Source organism: Pterocles gutturalis, unplaced genomic scaffold, assembly GCF_000699245.1.
Source record: "Pterocles gutturalis isolate BGI_N339 unplaced genomic scaffold, ASM69924v1 scaffold2885, whole genome shotgun sequence".
Taxonomy (NCBI): Eukaryota; Metazoa; Chordata; class Aves; order Pterocliformes; family Pteroclidae; genus Pterocles; species Pterocles gutturalis.
Window position 1 is genome coordinate 15,348 of NW_010140422.1, and position 19,204 is coordinate 34,551.

Here is a 19,204-nt window from a genome sequence, read left to right on the forward strand (position 1 = left end):
TCGCTCCTGCCTTTTTCCATAAGCATTGGGGATGCGAGCTCAGTGTTGCAGGTGCCAGGCATGAGTGAGCCAGACAGGGACACACAGGCTGGGCTCAGCCCCGGAGCACGTCCCCCACCTTTCTTCTCACTCATCTCCACCAGCCGGGGCTCCCCGATCTCTAGGTAGAAGTTCTTGTTTTTCTCATACTCCTCATCATCTATCACCTTGATTGATATCGTTTTGCTGGAACAGAGAAGAAGAAATAGAGATTCAAGAGTAAGGGGGAAAAAGGGAGGAGGGGACACAGGGAGAGGAGGAGGAGGGTGGAAACGGCAGGAGAAGGGGGCTGCAGACAGAAAACAGTGCGTTTGACAGCACAACCACACCCAGAAGCAGAGGGCAGGAGCCGATGGGCCGAGCATGGACCACAGGGTCAGAGCACCAGCAGCTCGCAGGGTGCCACCTTCCCTGGTCAGAGGCCACGGCTGGACGTGACACAGCCTGGACCAGCCTCCCCCAGAGGTGCCTCAGCCTGGGGGCAGCAAGGCACGTCCCTTTCCAAAAACCCAGGGTGCAGAACAGCCCCTTGACAGCTTGCACAGACAGCACAGGCTCCCGGGGCCACAAGCACTGCTTAAACCAGCCCCCATGCACGGAAGAGGCTCTGTCTCGCCAGGCACAGCAGAACCATGCACAACATCATGACCAGCTGCTCAGTTGGGGCTTTGGAGGCTCTGATTTACAAACTCGAAAGGGATGCGGGAGTTAGGACTTTTGCTGTCGAGGGAACACAAGGAAAAGATGGTCTTTCTGGTTAGGGCAGGGTGAAGGAAAGCTTTATTGATGGTGAAATTTGACTTTTTAATTTCCCTTTGCAAGAAACACATCCTTCCCCAAGCCCCAAAGGTTTGGTTCTCTCCTGTTTGAGAGTTGTGCAGCAAGTCTCTCTTCTCACATGGGCTCCTGGTTCTGACGTTGTCCCAGACAAGAAATAAGGCGGCAATAGCAACAGGAAATAAAGAGGCAATGCAGTGACTGTCGGCAGCCCTCTGCTTGCCGCCGACCTCCTGCCTGGGTTTGCTTTTTCCCCGTGCTTGGTGGCACTGCCCTCCTGGGAATGCTCTTGCTTGACCAAGCTTCCCAGTTGCTCTTCCCCTGCCCAAGCCTGTCTGTCCCTGTCCTTCAAAGAAACGCCTCCTGTCCCATCCTCAGCTCCTCTGCGCTCTCCACGGGCAGCCAGCACAAGCTGCGGTAGCCCTGAGGCTGCTCTAATATCTGATCAAGGAGGATCCGCCGTTCTGGCAGAACCCAGCACTGGAAACCCATAAACATGGAAGAAAGCCACGCTCTAGGGGAGTGAAATTCAGGGCATGCTGCCGTCATTGCTGGCTTTCTCCCCTCCTTGCACATCTGTACTATCACTCAGAACCCCTCTGTTAAGCTGACAAGTATTTGGCAGCAGAGTCAACATTTCATTCTCATTCAGAGCGAACACCGCCAAGCACTTGGAGGAACCGCCAAGCACTTGGAGGAACAGCCAGGATGATTTCTTGTGCTGTTTGCTATGAGTCAGAAGTGTATTAAGTTTGCCCTTCATGCTTATAATGAAACCATTTACTCAAGAGCAAGCGATTGCTGTGAGAAGTATAACAATGCAGCGCGGCTCAATGTGATTGTATTTTATAATAAATATCTGCAATAATTTGTTCTGATTATAATTATTGTTGCAATAGGTTTGTACACAGGAGAAAAATGGGTTACCAAGCACACAGCTGATCTTACTTTGCATTGATGAGTTAGGGGAAATTATCGTATATTAAAAAAACTAATGAAGGATGCAGAAACGTTCTCAGCCAAGCTATCAAAGAGGACCTGACAGAATTAACAGAATGGCACAATTTCAAAAACATTGCTAACAAAATCAATAATTTTCCTGACAACTCCTATTAAAATGTACACTGTCCCCTGCCCCCATGTATGAAAAAAAGCACCTTTCTCAGGGAAGTTAATTAAAAAAATCTGCCTTCATCAATTCTGAGGCCAGCAGAGGTATCAAGACATAAACGTCCTATGGGTGTGCTCTGGCTTGCCGTCTGTGGCATTCCTCAAAGCCCCATGAAAGAATTATCGCTCACAAAAAAAAACCTGGGTGCCAATTAAAAAAGCTGTTCCTGATGCTTAGACCCAACACCAACAGGAATTCCTTGAATAATGTGGTCTCAGGGCTCAAAGTGCTACTGCCAGCAGGTGCTGCTATTACGCAGTTTTCCGAGTGATCCTGCCAGGGTGTGAGCAAGTGCTCTGTGTTGGGGAGACATGTGCACTGCTGCTCTTTCTGCTGTGCAAGGATGTTGGGAAAAAGAGTGGGAGGAATAAAAAGCAAGTCTGCTCTCTGGATGAATCTCCAATCAGCAAGAACTGCTGAGGCAAATGTGTCCCTGGGATGAGACCACAATCCCAGAGAAAAGGATTTCCTCCTGATGGTGTTTGAGATCACATCTGTTTGAGAGAGAGCAAGCACGTGAAAAGAACACCAGCTATTCTTAGGGCACGCCTGATCTCCATGGCACTGCCTTTCGCCGGCTGCAGAGCCCCTCCGCAGGGTCCTGCACGCAGGTGGCCACGCGGCGGGGTTTGACCAATGCAGAAAGAGGAGGATCAGGCAACTGCACGATTTATTCTCTGTTAAGAGTAAGGACTGATTTCTACAGGAATCTGGAATGTACACTGATGACACCCTGCTCTTGCTGGACCCTCTGACACAGTCTCTGCCTCTCACTGCTCTCCCAGGAAGAGGTTTGCTGGGCAGTGTGGGCTGTGGTGATGTGAGCAGCATCCAGATAGCATGGAGCTGCTCCTGCAGGCTGTGGATTGCAGCCCATCATCCTGATGGCCTCACCTAGTCCTGTGCTCCTGCTGTTTTCAGTGTTACAGTTTTGCAAGCCTGCTGCCTTCACTCCTCTTTTGCAGACGTCCACGGCGCTGCACAAGGCTGATGTTCTTGTGTTACAATACACGGTGCAGATGAGGCAGAGCAGGAGTGCCTGGCAGAGCCCGGGCAGCTTGCTACGGAGCGATGCGGGCTGCAGTCCTGAGTGCAGCAGCTGAGACACGTCTGCCCTTTGATCTCCCTGCTGGACACAGTGGGATGAAATGCGCCGAGACCCAAAGTCCCAACAGTGTAAGTCCGTGCTGAAATTTGCATTTAAAACCTCTCTCTCCTGTGGCTCTTTCAGCACAAAATGTGACAGTGCTTTTGTAAACAGAAGCCAGAAGAGACTCTGCATAGCCCCCTGAAACCTTCACTGCTGAGTCACTGCAGGGCCAAATACCAGGAGTCTCAAATCCGCCAGCCAGAGGGAAAAAAACACCAATGGATTTGGGTGCATGGGGCTAGAAGTCCCTCTCCCAAGCCAGGCTGTGTGTTGGCCTAACCCACCAGGCTTGGCACCCCTCTCGCCCTCCTCCCCGCCCGCTGCAGGGAGCACCAGTGACACTGCAGAGCAAGCGTGCAGCAAACCACTGCTGCTGCTGGGGTCTTCCTTCCGTTGGTGTTGAGCCCGTTTTGCCTGAGTTAAAGACCCCTGCTCTGGCATTAAGACTGAGGGCACCCATGGCACATCCAACTACCTGCATTTCTGTACCAGAAATTGCTCTTCCCTGAGTCTGCAGCCAAGGCAATTGCTGAGGGAATGAGTTTCATCTCATTTCCATGTATCGGAAATCAAAGAATGAAACAAATCTTGCAGAATTGCAGCTCCAGCTCTCCTCCTCTTGCTGACACCCAGCAGCAACAAGAGAAGGATGGTATCTTCATGAACACAGCATACAGCTGTCTGCCCTTGCTTCAAGCCCAATGCTCTCCATCAGGATTTAGTTTTCATTTCAAACCATGCTATTCAATTCGAACTGTAAAGGTCTTTTAAAAGAGCATTCCCGCACAACCCTTAGCTAAACCAGCCCATGGAAAAGTCCTCTTGGCTGGTGATGCTCTAAGGATGGCACACCAAGTGAAGAACTGCCATACCCAGCGGCCATCCAGCACAGCCTCTTCCTCTGACAACTGCCAAGAACACCTTGGAGTACGAGGATATAGGAGCAGGATGGGCATACAGACAACATTTCCAACTGATGCTCTCCCAGCCCTGACATATTTGTCTTAAGGGTTTCCCAGCCAGACCAGGTTTCTATGTATTTAGTTCTGCTCTGCAGATTTCTCCCATTTCCCTTTGAGCTTGGCTAAGCTTTTGGCATTTGTGATATCCCATGTGCCAGGGAGAGCAATGTGACTGCTAATGCCAGCTTAGTGTCACAGACAGCTCTTAGGAGGTGATGTGCACTTGGCACCAGCATGCCAGCCCACTGGCATTTCTCTGGAAAGGGCAAGAGACAGCACCCGTAACGCCTGCTTGCAAGTGACCCCAGCAGGGACATGGCGCTAGCAGGACAGGGCTGAATGTCCTCAGTCAATGGACAAGCAAACTGTCTTTGTAAAATGGCAAAGGCAGGGCAAGAAGAGAGCTGAGGCTTAGAGAAAAATGCCAGCTGGGGAAGGCTCTCTGTGAGCAATCTCATGCGTGTTCAGGGAGAGGTACCTATGCAATGAGCTAGCACAGTCTAGCACAGGGTGACAGGAGAAGAACAAAGACCAACAGGAGAATATTGCTCTACAAGTATTTTTTTGTCTGAGGCCACATGAGAAGATGGACGCAGCACTGGGTAGAGGTGTAAGGAGCTGGGACTCCCAGCTCTCCTATCTGCACTAGCCTTTTTTCTGTCGTGAGATCAGATGGCACCAGGAATGAGTGGTGACAACCTACAGGGACCTTTGCATTAATTTCAAACCTGAATATCTGCTGAGTCATGATGCACCAATAGAAGTCCTCAATATATTCACCAAAATCCTGCCCAGTTACATGAAACAGCAGAAACCCTTCTCATGACTCAGACAAGCAACCAGCACTGCAAGGACTAAGGGAGCTTGCTGTTTCCAGGGCATCAGCAATCAGCTCCAGAGAGATCCAGGCAGGGCATGTGGGGGGACAGGGGACATCCTCCAGGACACTTCTTGACAGGGCCAGCTCTCCAGGAGCAGAGATGTGTCAAGTCTAGCACTCACTTCCCACTGCTGCTCAGATTCAGCGTGGCGAAAGGTGGTTTTCATTGCTGCACAACACACCTCTCAGCTCTCTGTCAGCACTGTAGTCGTGCCTTTTTAACACTGCTTCATTTTCTTGTCTTTTTTTTTTTCCTGTGTGAGAGAATGAGGCCATCCTCCATCCTTGGAGATGTTCAAAGCTCTCCTGAGCGCCTTGCTTTAGGTTTCATGTTGGCCCTCTGAGAAGAAGTTGGACCAGAGATCTTCTAATCCAGAGACCTTCTAACCCAAAGGCCTTGCCCACCTCAACCCTCCTGTGCAGCTGGATCAGAGATCTCGCAGCTAAGAAAGCATCATTGCGCCCAGATCACCCACGAACCGGAGCTGGAATCGCTAAGAAGTACCGCACGTAGTCAGTAATGGTGTCTCCAGTGGGCCAGGAAAATGATCATCTCTAAACACACAATCGGCCGACGGCTACAGCAGTCAGGAACTATCTTGCCCATGAGAACACGGGATGCTGTTGCTGCCTGGACAGACAGCACTTCTCCCTGAGTCAATGGAGCAAGCAATGCACCTGGGCAGCTTGTCACCCATCCACTGTCCACTGATCTCCCAGGAGAACTATGTGAACAGCACGGAAGGCTTCCAGCTGCAGAGCCATGGTTACAACATCCCAGGTGGGCAGTCAGGAGCCGAGTCCTGCTGCCTAAGCCCGGTGCTGCCAGCCCTGAACCCCCGAACAGCCAGGCACTTCCCCCCCGGAGGTCACGCTGAGAGGACAGCCACGAGGCACACGCATTCGGGAGGTGACATCTGAAAACCCCATCCTTTGGTGCTCCCCGTTCCAGCACACATTCTCCCGCAGAAAGCTGCCACATTGATTTCTTGTCAGCCACTCACTCAATTAGCTGAAGGTAAAGCTAGCCACGAGAGATGGGCGTGTGGCTTGGGAGATGCCCTGCCTTGCCCAGCTCGTGTGAGTGCTGGGCACCAGGCTGTGCCTGTGCGGAGGGGAGAAAGCTCCCAAAGCATCATCAGGGCTGGGCACCACCGGAGCCGGCAGCCAGGGCCATGTAGTGTGGCCACGGCCACAGCAAGGAGCCTGGACCAGACCCCAGGGCACAGCTGGAGTCAATCACCAAAAGCAAGGCGGCTCTTTTCTCTGCGCCTCCCTGCCTTCGTTACACTTTGCTCTCCATCTCCCTGGCTGTCCTTATCTGCTTGGTGAGCCTCCCCTCTTCCGACCAGGGCACTAGGGGGTGCTTTTATGTACTTAGCAGCTTCATTCCTCCAATTTCTGGCAGCTATTCGAGTATGGCAGTTGTTTTGTTGCTGAGAAGGAAAAGGAGCAGATCAGGCTTTTTCTCCCAGCAGCTGACAACAAAATTTGCACCTGATGGTGACGAGGTGACAGCCTTGCACGCAGAGAGACACCCTGGTCTGTGATGGAGGCACTCACCCCAGCCACAGGGGATGTGTGCCTGGTGGGGGACACGCAAGAGGGCAACGTGATGCCTCCTCAGCCAGTGCAGGGACGCCCGTTCCTGAGGGACAGCAGATGCACAGAAACGGACCAGATTATGTGAATGAGCTTGTGGTCACCCATGATTTCAGCTGTTACCCAGTGGTCTCTGACACAGAGAGGGTTCATTACGGTTTCTGTCCTGGCTGATGGGATCCCATCTTTGTAAGATGTCACATGCGTCACCCATGCAGGGTTCCTTGCAGAACCCAAGCCTTGTCAACATGAAATGTCTGTACTTAATGAAAATTCTGCCTGAAGTGTGCTGCAAGCATGACATGGAGGGCAAAGGACAATCTGCCTGAAGCTAAGCCTACGCATGCTTTGGGAAGCGTGGACGTGAGGCAATGGGATGTGGCAGCCTGGTTTTCTGGCCCAGCAGCCCAGATCTGCACGGCACTGCACAGCCCAGTGCCTACCAGAACCATGACAGAGCACACTAGCCTGGGCATGCAAACAGAGGGACAGGGAACCAATCCCTCCATCCTCTCCCTACCTCTGGAGCCAAAATTCATCTGGCTGTTCTTATTTTCTGGGTTGCCCTCCACTTATTTCTCCCAGGCTTGCTGAATCAACCTTTGTAAGACCACCGGGCTGTGTTGTCATTTCCATGGGTGCGTGAACCAACTGCTCCCCAGGCCTCAGGATGCATTGAGTTTAAATGACAACATATGGCTCAAATACATAACGCTGGCCTGCTCCAGAGCATCGCTACCAGGGAAGTCCTGGAAAAAGATCCAGCCTGCTCTTCCTTGGCCTTGTGGAGATACAAGATGTGGGAGGTGGTTTGCAGGAGGACTGGGAGCTGTTGCTGCTCAAATAGCTGGGAGATGATAGGCACAGCTGGTGCTCAGTGTCTCAGAAAACACTTTTCAGGAGCAGTGATTGCCAGGTAAGATGATTCCACATGCTAGACTGAATGCTGCTTGACTCTCTTCTTAGGAAGACCATATTGGGCAGGATTTGTCAGACCAGAAATACTTCTCTGGGGAACCCTTGATGTTTACTCTGATATGAGTGCAAATTTTACATTCTGCCTAAATGATACTTTTTCATCTTTCTGCCAAAAAGGGCCTAGCTAGGCAAAGATACATGGCACTCTCTTGGCCTGCCCCAAAACAGGGCCTGAGCCCCTTGGTCATGCTTAAACGTTTCACTGTCCCAGGACAGCTGAAGGTGTGGCCTTCCCCTTCCCATAGCTCTGGATGTGGTGACACCAGGGCAAAACACTGCTTTGCTGTTCTTCCCCAATCCCACGGCCATGCACGTCTAGTGATGGTGATCCCCAGTCCTCAAAGCTCACAGAGAGCCTGCTGGAGGCAGGATGGCTGGGGGTCAGACAGGAGACACTCCATCTAGGTGGGTATCCAGATCTCCAAGGACAGCATGCACAAACAGTGCAATCCAAGTGAACGTGACTAGAAGGGAAAACACATTTGATGGGAATTTGGCCAAAAACACCCCCAGCAGCAATTGCTTAAGGCGCCTGGGAAAGCTAACAGAGCAGAAAGAACTTCTTCCCTGGCTTTGCACAGCCCTGCCCATGCCAGCTAAAAACTGTCATTAGTCCCTAAAAACTCAGCCTGCGCTGCAAGCAAAGGATTGATTGCTCAGGGCTCAGCCCAGCCCAACATCCTTGCTCTGTATAAAACCCTGCAAATCCTATTTCTAAGCCTGCAGGGTTCAGAGCCAAAATCTGGCATTTCCCCCCATTCTGCCTTTCTGGGCTTTCCTCTCCGTGACTGGCTGTGGGTACCGCAGGCAGGCAGTGGAGGGGACAGAAACTCCGCTCCAATGTTTCATCCTGCTCCATCAGTGAGATTTGCCCTGGCTCACAGGGAGCTGAGTGACTGGGTGGCATGTTGCAAGGCAGAGACGTGTGCCGAGCTGAGAAAGGGTTGAGGCTAGATTTGGAATCCCCACTGGAAAGCCTGAAGTGGAAAACAAGCATGGTGAGGCACAGAATCATGAAGGGATTTGGGTGGGAGGGGACCTCTGCGTCAACCCCCCATCCCTTTCCCTGATTATCCTTATAGACGTTTTCCCCAAGGAAAGTAACTGGAAACTCATACAAGTGCTTCTTGCTTCTCTATTCACCCAGCTACGCCTGTGGCTTTTCTTTACAGACTGGTCTCCCCTTACAGCAATAATTGCTCTAACCTTTCCAATAAATATGAGTTACTCTTCCCTGTTTGCACCTGGTGTAGTTGCCATGACAATGCTCCTCAAACAGGAGACATCACTCTTATTGAAATCGTTTTGTCGCTCCCCAAAATGAATTTCAATGAGCAACTTCCAGCAGAGAGAACATTTCTGCAGACCATTTAGCAAACTTTGCCGAGTTCAAGCTGACTTAAAAAAACCAGCGGGGACCATGTGAAATAACAGAATAGAATAGAACATTAAGGTTGGAAAAGACCTCAAGGATCCCTTGTTGTTTGGTAAGACATTGGACAAAGGGTCTCCACTGGGCCGTGCCACTCTCCCAGGGCTGCTGACAGGCAGCTCTGCTGCTGGAAAAGCAGGAGAAGATGAATGGATGCTCGGCTACAGCAGAGGGCATGCCACAGAACTTCAAAGGGCAAACATCAATATAAAATGTGCAGGCTCCATTGCAGGAGCAGTATCCAGCCTCATTTTAACTCCATGCTCAGTCAGGGATGCGTCTGACTCCTGGTATTTGCTGCTGGCCCCAAAGATCAGCCCCCTCTTTTCAAGACATTCACCCAAACCTCTCAGAGTTGTTACCCAAATGCTGGAGCAAGGCCTCCTTGCTGGTGTTGTAGAAATAAGCATTTCACCATCCCTGCATTTACCATCCTTTGCCTAGCGATGCAAGTGACTGACTTCAAGACTCGGAAAGTACCTGTAACCGGAACATTTTGTGCTGTGCTGCTTAACACCAGCGTGCCCTGCTGCTCTCAACAGCTTCTGTGCCAATGTAGCAAAGCGTGTGTGCATGCATGCACACAGGCACACAAGTTGCAGTCAAACTGCTGAATAAAATCTGACATCTGCCTTAACACGTGGTGCATGCATGTGTGCAGATGTGATCCGTATTTGCAAGCGCAGCACACAGCAAACATCCTACCTGCTCTCCCTGCTGGAACCCTGATGATGCTAATGGAATCCGAAGCTATGGAAAAGCCTTTTGATCTTTTATGAGCTTGTTGCTAAGTGTCACACTGAACTTTTATTAGAAGTTATAAGTCATCTCCTGTCAAGGGAGGTTCAAGTGCAAAGCTCACACTTCAGTAATTTAAATGACTGGCTGCAGAGTTCCGTGCTGGTCCAGACTCTCTTTGGCAAGTAACCCGTGCTGCACCAGTATCGGGGGTTACCTGACTGTACAAAAGACATGAAGCCTCTGGGTACTAGCATATGAAAAGCTGATGTTATACAGGCTTGAAGCATCAGGGATGCTAATTTCTGTAAACCATAACCCAAGCTGGGAGCTACACCCCAGTGCCATGCAGTGCTGTTGCTATGCCAGAAGGCAGGCCCTGAGAGCGAGCTGATGCAGAGCTACCCAGGGACAAGGCCAGCAATTGCAGAACAGGCTTGAAATACCAGGGCCTGAGCAGTGAGGCCCTGAACCAAAGATGACCTCTAGATGAACCTCACAACCTAAAAATATATCTAATATGTATAATATTGATCACATATGCAATGTATTACCTTATGAATATATGCCAGTTTATAAAAGCTTTGTTGTAACGCTTATAAAGCATTGCTGTAACGCTTGCTGTGTAAGGTTCATCAGCAGAAAGATACTAATTGCGTAACATTAGCCAAAATTAAGCATGGATGTGCCCTATCACCACAGATGGCAAAGGAATGCGGCAAGTCGTGACACGCTTTGTTGAGAGATACATCATCAAGATTATTAGATTCTTTTGTTCTTGTTATCTTCTCTCTCCGGCCCCAGCCAGGCACGAGACGGAAGTTAACAAGGAGAAAACCACACCAGATGTTTTTCGCAGTTTAAGATGTAAAGTTGTTTATTCAACTGTATAAAAGCGGGGAACGTTTGCAGGGAAATTTGGAAGCCTGATCTATCCAGTGGATGCACTGTATAGAGATTTCCCAGTTGCTGGGAAGAGTTCTCCAAATCCTCGCTGTAACCGGGCTCCCCAGCGACTGCGGATCTGGATGATGGTAACGTATGATTAGGGCAGCTGGTGATGCATCTTTCTTAATCACTGTCTCTAACTCTATGTAGTAATGATTAGGTGCATTACCTTATTTTATGCTTGCTGTAGTAGTTTGCTTGTTATTTCGCTGCTTTACCTTATCTTGCTTTAATTTATTTTCACTGTATTATTTTTCTCATTTTATCACTTTAAACATAAGTAAAAATAAGCTTACTTCTTTAATTTGGTGCCCGTGTCCTTTGCGCTAACCCCGTTGACTGGCAAAACAAGGCCCTGGAAAGTGCTCTCCAGCCACCTCAGAGAGGGGCAATGCTGCCTTAAACAGTGACAATGTTTAAGCACTAGGGCGCTGCTAAGTCAACAAATGACCCCAAAATCTCAACTCGAACTTCTGCACTAAAGGTGCTGCTTGCTGTTTTCACACTGTCATTGTCATCCTTTGGGGATGGCTCTGGCCAAGAAAGAGAATGTGTGGGGGCTGAGCGTGAATGGCAGGGCTCCCCTCTGCCCTGAGCCCAGCCAGACTTTACAGGGAGAGGACAGCTCGGTCCCAGGCCTGGGCTCCAAATGTGGCACAGCAATGGGGAAAGCTGGCCTGCCTCTGAAATTTGTGTCTCTGGACACCACTTGTTTTCAGAAAGAGGGAGTAAGCGCAGGAGCTGATTTTACCTCCCCTGGCTGGAAACACAGCCAAGCCTTCAGGCAGTTTGGGAGTTGTTTTCATTTTATTTTTTCAATTCCCCCCTTCATTTGCAATAACTTGCCTCTCCAGATGGCAGAGGAAAAAAGCGTGCCAGCTAAGAGATGAGGTAGAATTTTTTTCCCTGCCTTTTCAAACACCTCCAGGTCTTTATGAGCTGATAGCAATCAATGCCCATCCCCTCGCAGAGACCTTTCTGACACTGCCCCAAGAAGACCAGAGGACCCTAAGGTCCATGGGCTGCTGCGTCCTGGCGGAGGCAGGTGCTAGAAGACGCGTGGGTCTGTGGTATCTGGGTGGAGGGGGCTGCCACCCACAGCACGGAGCCACTCCAGTGAGGCTCTCCTGCTGCTGGACACACTGGAGATCAGGAGCACACGGGCAATTTCAAGAGCTGTGGCTCACACACGTGACTGACATGCTGTCTGTTTGCTGCTAAATAAACTAAAGGGTGAAATATCACCCTCTCGGCTGAAACTCTGTGTATAAAAACCCTTTGCAAGAGACTCCAGGTCTCCCCAGTGATACATGGGGTTAAAGCCTGTGGTGGGAACGCAAAAGCAAACACAAGTTTCCTAAGGATCCCTCCCAGTGCCCAGATAGGCAGGAAAACAACCCCACCAGGAGGATGAAAAAATTCTGCTTCTGTCTCCAGTTATCAAGGAGACTGTTTAAAGAAAGCTAAAAGAAGAGGAACTGAGTGGCCAAGAGAAACGTAAGCGTGGAAGAGCACTCGAGTGCTTTGTGACAGCTTGCTGCCTTTACAGGCTGGGCAGGGTCCCTGAGATGGGCTCGAGACTGGCCAGCAGCTCTTCCCCTCTTACTGGGGGAAAAAGTTCATGTTTCAGTTTACATGCACCAGCGTGAAAATGCCAAGGAACATTTAAAAATATCAATACAGAAAAGTCCCTGCCCACAGGGACTTAATGGCAATTGTGGCAGCAGGACACAGCATTTGGTGCCCTCAGCGTAGACCTGTCTTTGTGTGTTCATGCCATCAGAGGAGACCTACCTATGGGAGCAAACTAACTCCAGCTATACGTGAGGCTAAAAACGACTCCCCTTCGTGACCAGCTCAGCAGCTCCAGTCGCTGTCTATAAGCTTGGAGGACTGGTGGATATAGAGAATGCTGGATGGAAAATCCTACTGCAGAGCCCTGTGGAGACACACATGCTGGATTTGCTACTGCGACAAAGGTGAGAGGACAAAGCCCACCCAATTTTGTGCAAAGACTGGGCTCTCTCAAGCCCCACAGGCTGTGCACCCCAATGTCAGGGGCTGCCCCAGGTCCAGCTGTGTGTTGCTGTCATGCTGGAAGCCGCTGATGTTATGTGGAAGCGGCAATTCCCCCACAAAAGCCAGAGCCTGGGAGCTGGTTTCCATCCCTCTGCAACCCTTTGTTCAGACAACAAGAGGGAAAGGTTCCCAGGCGTCGTTTCTCCAGCTGATTCTCATATCTTGCACATGCTCATCTGGATCCCTGATCCCCTCAGGGTTTTGAGTTAGAGGCAGAGCATGTCAGAGTGCCTGTAGTTAAGCTTGCCCATGACTTTCTGCTCTTTTAGAGTCTGTTTCACTTGCTTGATACTTCGCCAGCCTTTAGCCATTCAGAGTGAAAATTTCCATATGGAGTGGCCACTGCTGAGAGAGTTATGAAAAGTCCTGCCATCTTCACTGCTGAAGACTCAGCTCCAGGAAAAAAAAATGCTGCTTTGCCCATGCAAACATTTTTTTTTTTTTCCCCCTGAAACACCATATTGAGTAATTCTCTCTTCCTTATGCTTTGCTGCAGAGGATGAAACTCAGCAGAAGGATCTCCAGTGCTCTAGGATGTGCCAATCTTATAAAAATTTGCTTAAATTAGACCAAGATCTAAAACTCTCCAAACTTGCAAAATGAGTAGGCTTCTTTGAACTGGCAGCTCCAAGGTCTTGGAAGACTTCATCTGCACTGGAAATGCTCCATCTTCTCCCAGTGCCAAACTTGCCTTTGCACAGGCTGTGCCCCTAGCAGGGCTTTCGCTGTGCCTGGGAGCTGCTGGGGAGCCGGGACCTCTGGCTGCCACCGGGAAGCTGGCTGGGCTGGGGGCAGCCACAGGGCCTGGGGAAATCCCACATCCGTGCCCCCCCTCCTCTTCCTTACAGTTGGCCTCTGAGGTATGGATTTCTCCATGCTTGCTGCAAGGATGACAGGCTCTCCAGAGGAATTTTGGTAGCCCTCCTCATCAGCTAGTGAAGCTTTCTGGGGCACCTGCACCTGCCCCCTCGTCCTCAGCCTGGGACCTGCAGGGGATGATGCTCCTTTTTTGGCTATCCTGAGCTCTACTTAGTGAGACAGGGCTGTGGGGGAAAGCCAGAGGCATGTGGCTGGAGTTTAACTCTCAAAGTGCTTGGGTTGGTAGGACCATGCTCCAACCCGCTCGCTGTGCTGGCTGGGAGTGATGCTATGGAAGAAAACTGCTGCTCCTGGGAAGGGCAATTGAAAACCAGAAGACTTAGAAGCATTTAAAGCACAAAGGGGTAGAAACACACCTCAGTCCTGTGCTCAGAAGTTTCTCCCTAGCTTGGGCCTGGTGGGAACCACGGGGATGGTTTAGGAGCCGCTGGGTGGAAGGAGGGCAGAAGGGAGGCCAAGGGAACAAGGGCTGCCCAGAGAGCCCTCCAGTGCACAGCCTGGGAGGGGAAGAGGGAGAGGAACAAAGCCTTTGGCTCCGGAAAGTCACGCTGGCGATAGCAGTTACACTGGTAAGACAAAAAGGTGCTTTTAAGAAGTGTTCTAAAGATACCGTCAAGGAAACCGTAGCAAAGTGTAGTAAGAGGAAAACAAATTGACCAAACCAACCAGCCAGGAAATGAAGGCTGCCTTTGGTTTTCTGTGCCTCCTCCTCTCTGAAACTCATTAGCTTTTCCTTCAAGCATGCAGAGGTGCTATTGTGGGGATATTAGTGCTTTCCAAGAAGAGAATGAAATCTCAGCGGGAGACTCTGTTCAAAGAGGCAGTTTCAAACCGACTGAAGTGTCCTTCCAAATGCTCCAGGCTGCAGCCCCCACGGCTGTCACTCCTCACACCAGTTCACACCGTCTCACCACGATATCTAGTTTTTTGACTGAATATCAGGATGCCAAACCAACCGTGAGCATGCTTATCTATTCCAGCCAGGTAGGGATCCTCTAGTAGGTAGCCACACACAGTTGCAGTTCTATTTTCTCACCAGAGCTTACATTTTTAAAGCTATTTCGATGTTTGAGGTTAATTTAAACCCTAACCACAATAGCTGTAGCAGGGCTCAAGCACCATCAGGGTTCCTGGCCATGCAGTCTCCAGCCTGAGCCTGGCCGGCCAGAAGCTGTGAGGACACTCCTGGCAGCACAGTCCCAAAGATGCGGCTGATGGTATGCCCACGTGCAGCACAATGCCTGAGGATCTAGACCCAATTTGGGGAGAAGAGCCGTGAGGCTGCACAGGACATTCCAATTTGTCCCCCCTGCAGTTTTCAGTCTGTTTTGACTGTATTTCAAAGTGAAATTGGGAAAATCTAGGCAGCCTCCAGAAGCATTCAGAGGAAGGCAGCAGCGGGAGAGCCAGGGTGAGTCCCAGCTCAGCGGGCATGGGGCTCGTACATTTGGCCAAGCCAAGGTGCCCAGGTGCAGCTGCCACAGCCCTGGGCTGGGGAGCCGTCTGCAGAAGTGAACATTTGTTTATGGTTGCTGTTTTCTCCAGAGAAACTTTTACTGGCACTATTCAGGGAAGATGTCAGGGCATGGAGAAAGAAAAAAAATAGGCTTACGAGTTTGGAATGGTGCTGCATGCATTTGCTGAGAGAGATTTTTATTTTGCTGCCTCCTTTTCTCAGAGCTACACAATATATCAAAGAACATGTTTTTTGGGGTTTTTTTGCCTTTTTTTTTTTTTTTTTTTAATAAACCCTCTAGTAATGGTCTTTATTGTTTTTCAATTCACAGCTGCCAGAGAGCCTGGAGGATTATTCTGCACAGAGCTATAAATGATGCCCCACATTAATGATTGCTTTCCCTGATCTTTGGAGGAAAATTCCAGGGTGACTTGTGAAGATGAAATTTCTATTTCTACACCTCAAATAAACGGCTTCATGTCAAAATCCTAGCATACAGGCAGAAAAGTGTGCTTCCAAGCTCCCAGAAACCCAGATAAATGTACTCAAGGTGTATTCCAAGTGGATAACAATTTACGTGCCATGGGCACTGCCAGAAAAGCAGGGAACAAAAACCATCTCCAACTGAAGAGACCCTGCGCCACATCCTTGGGCTACGCAGCACGCTCAGCCACGAGGGAAGACCACAGTTTTTCCTGGGGCCAGAAAATGCCATTGTTTCCCAAGTGAAACAGCTGTGCCATAAGAAATATCAGAGGGAGACAGGTTTGAAAGCTGAAGATAATACAGATTTAAGCCAAATTCACACGAGACATAGGCACAGCCACCAATTCCTCGTCAGAGCCAGTCACACGTCAGAGCGGTTGCCTCCCCGGTACACATATGGTGTCCCACAAACAGCAGAGCCATGTATATTTAATAGGCACTGGCACACACACACACACACATGCACAGCCTGCAGACAGAGCTGCGGCAGCCGCAGACACTAGCAGCCCCGATGCTGGCTTGTGTTGTTCCTGCCTTTGAAAGTCCTGTTTCCCGTCTGCTGCTCCCGTTCGCAGTCAGGAGCCAGCCACAGGTAAGGGTTTGTTTTCCAGCTGGTGGGCACACACAAACCCTCTGAACATTGTGTGTCAAGAAGGGAGGGTAACGCCGCCAGCAGCGCAAACCTGTCTGCTGATGTGACGGGAGACAGACTCACCATGAATTTTGTCCTTTCTTAGGTCTTCTGTATTCACTCTATTATTCATGAATCCAGCCTAATTTCCTCAAACTGCAGGGGAAGCCAAAAACTAACCGAGATGAATAATTTTGGGGCTGGCACCCTTCACCTGCCAGCACCCCATGGGGATGCACGTGGTGCCAGGGGAGCTGGGATTTCCATTCCAGGGCTGTTTATGAGCAATACCCAGGCAAATCAAGAGCAGCTGCACAAGTCACTGCAGTCACTGGGGGAAATCTGACCAGCCCGCAGGGCTTCCCTTTTCCCAGCACGTTGATAGCCACAGGAAACAGACACTTTTTAAAGTTTTCACAACTAGGTTTCAGGAGGACTCGTCAGCCTTATTAAATCGAATACTTCACTCGGTGAGCCCTTATTTATTTATTGATCTTGGCCCTGCCATCCCCACAAAGCTGCCTGGAAGTGAGGAAACACAGCCTCACTGAATTTCAGGCTGCAGCAATGCTCTGGCTCTGCAAGCCAAAGAAGAACAGGAGCCAAGTTAAAAATATGCATGCATATGGATGTGTATATATATATATTTGCAATTATTCTTTGTGGCAAGGGTTTGGGAATTGGTTTTGTTGCTTTCATTGTGTTTGCAGACCTTCTTTCTAAATCTGATACTCAGAGAAACATATTTTGTTACTATATCCAGCAACCATTATGATTGGAAATGCGACAGGCTATTCCACAAACAGGGCTCCAGCCAGGCCCTGGTAAACAAGAGAAACAAGTCTGGGAAGCGAGGTATGTGGAAAGCTTCTTTGTGTGGTTGTAGCTGTTTATTTAATAAAAATTTTTGCATAAACCGGATTCCATGTATCGATGCAACCAAACCGGATGCTACTCGGTAAGCGCACACAGGCGGTGGCTGATTTTCCCCACTCTCTGCACTGTTTGGCTCAGGACTGTGCTCAGATCACAAGTGGGTTCATCCTGTTCCTCCATGCGGATACTAAAAGAGCCCAAATGCCTCCGAGGAAATGAAAGTGCCTGACTTCGGAGCTGGCTGTGCGCATCAGCCATTTGCACCAATTTGCATGCGATTTGCATTTCATCACTAATCACTGCACAAATGTGCGGAAAATACCGTTTTAATCAGCTGACTGTGGGCAAACAAAGTAATCTCTCGCACAGTTTGGAGCCCGCGATCTCCGGTCGCAGCATCAGCAGTGATGTAAATCGCTGCTCAGACCGCCTGGGCTCTGTTGTTCTCAGGCAAGCCAAGCTGCCAGCTCACAGCCATCAGGAGACCCTGCCCTGCCCATATGCTCTCCTCTGGTTCCCTCTCCCAGGCAGTGATAATTTCTTCTAGGAAAGCTGCGTGATGCTCTGTTCTACCCATCGTTGACTGTCAAGTCTGGACCAGCATCCCAAAGCTCATGCCTGCAAGCAGAGGCTGGACTCACCCCAGCCCTGCCAAAAGTGACGGACGTGCTCTCAGCAACCCCCTGCATCACTGGACAGACAGATATCTCCAGAGGACACCATTCAGGCAATCAGGAAGCCAAACATTGCAGAGAAACCTGCTTTCACACCTGGGGATGGGCAGGTGGGCTCTGCGGGAGCACCAGCAGCTTTTCCTCCTGACCCGTCAGTTTTTCCCATCTTTGCTTTGCACTTCAGCTCTTTCTAGGGTCTGCCCACAGCTTTCAAAAGATGTCAGATGAAAACCTGGACACCTCACAAAGTGCTGTGCTCTTGGACGGGCATGGAAAAGGGAACCAAGGCCATAGAGAGCTACTCAGGGAGGATAAAGGCAGGTGCCTGCCACCAGACAGGCAGGGAAATGCAGTGATTCCAGGGTGGTAACTGGCCCTGTCTGTCAAACTGTAGACTGTCAGAGTGACGCACATGTCCCTTACAAAGCCAGCTACTTTTTGCATAGGTATTTTGAAAGTTTTCTTACTACAAAGAAATAATCTAGCAGTGATTTACACCTCTTTTCCCATTGTTTGGCACTGCAGGAAAAATCTCCTTTCTGCTACCTACGACAGTGGGAGATGGGGCAAAGTCAGGGAAGATGGCTTTTGCCCATGCTGGGTGATCTGAGACATGCAGCCAGCACCTGCTGCAGCCCCTCTCAACAGCACGACTCTGCCTCTGCACCCTCGGAGGAGATGATGCTCCAGGACCTGTACTGCTGACCTGAGGACCGTGGGGTGTCCCAGGGGAGGCTGTAGTCTGCTTGCTGGGAGGCTGAGGCTTACGGAATCACCCATGCTCACTTGTTTCCCTGCCCTGCCTCCCTCCCCTCCCTCTCCTTGGGAAGTCCATGACTGCTTGGACATTTTTAGCCATGTTCAAAAATGCATTTTGGCATAGCATGCTTATTAGGCATGAGAAAGTTATTAGGCTTTCCTCTGCTAACCACGTGCAAACTCCACATGCAGCTTCTCCTGCAGTAGGGTCATGCCCGATGCCTCGCTCATGTGGGAGCTTCCAGGTCTGAAAACAGGGCTGAGCTACTCCAGCCTCCACGTCATTCACTTGAGACATCAGTCCGTCACAGGGCAAACTGAGTCTCATCAATGAGACGAACCACAAACCGAGCCTCATTCACGTGAGAACATGCAGAATGGCTGGTTCTCCTTCCCGAGCCTCTCAGAAACAGGCAAACTTGTTAATTCACCTTTTAAAGGTTTTCTGATCCATCAAGACAGAAGATGGGAAGTTCCGACCCAAAGAGGAAATTTCTAGGCAAGTCCAGTGTGACTGGGTTTCCTGAGGACAGAAGTGGACATTCGTGAGCCTGGGGCTGAGATATTCAGCAGAGAAATCCCAGCTCTGGTCACGACCCACAGTGTGAGGTCTCAGGAGAATGAGCCAGGCCAAGGTTCCAGCGCAGCCTTTGGAGGAGGATGCTGAAGTCACCCAGTCAAGCTGGC

At 50.2% G+C, this 19,204-nt stretch overlaps 1 protein-coding gene across 2 annotated transcripts in view; it reads right to left on the bottom strand.

The window, feature by feature from the left end:
* The window catches only part of LOC104469208 (sodium/calcium exchanger 1-like), a 15,441-nt gene extending 15,222 nt beyond the window's left edge, over positions 1-219 (bottom strand). Inside the window, exon 1 of one of the 2 annotated variants that reach the window (XM_010083634.1) lies at positions 119-219. In XM_010083634.1, coding sequence (XP_010081936.1) covers positions 119-134 — 16 coding nt within the window. In that variant the 5' untranslated portion in view covers positions 135-219. The remainder of the gene's footprint in view (positions 1-118) is intronic. The other variant, XM_010083635.1, reaches the window with a different exon arrangement.
* Positions 220-19,204: the final 18,985 nt, after the last annotated feature.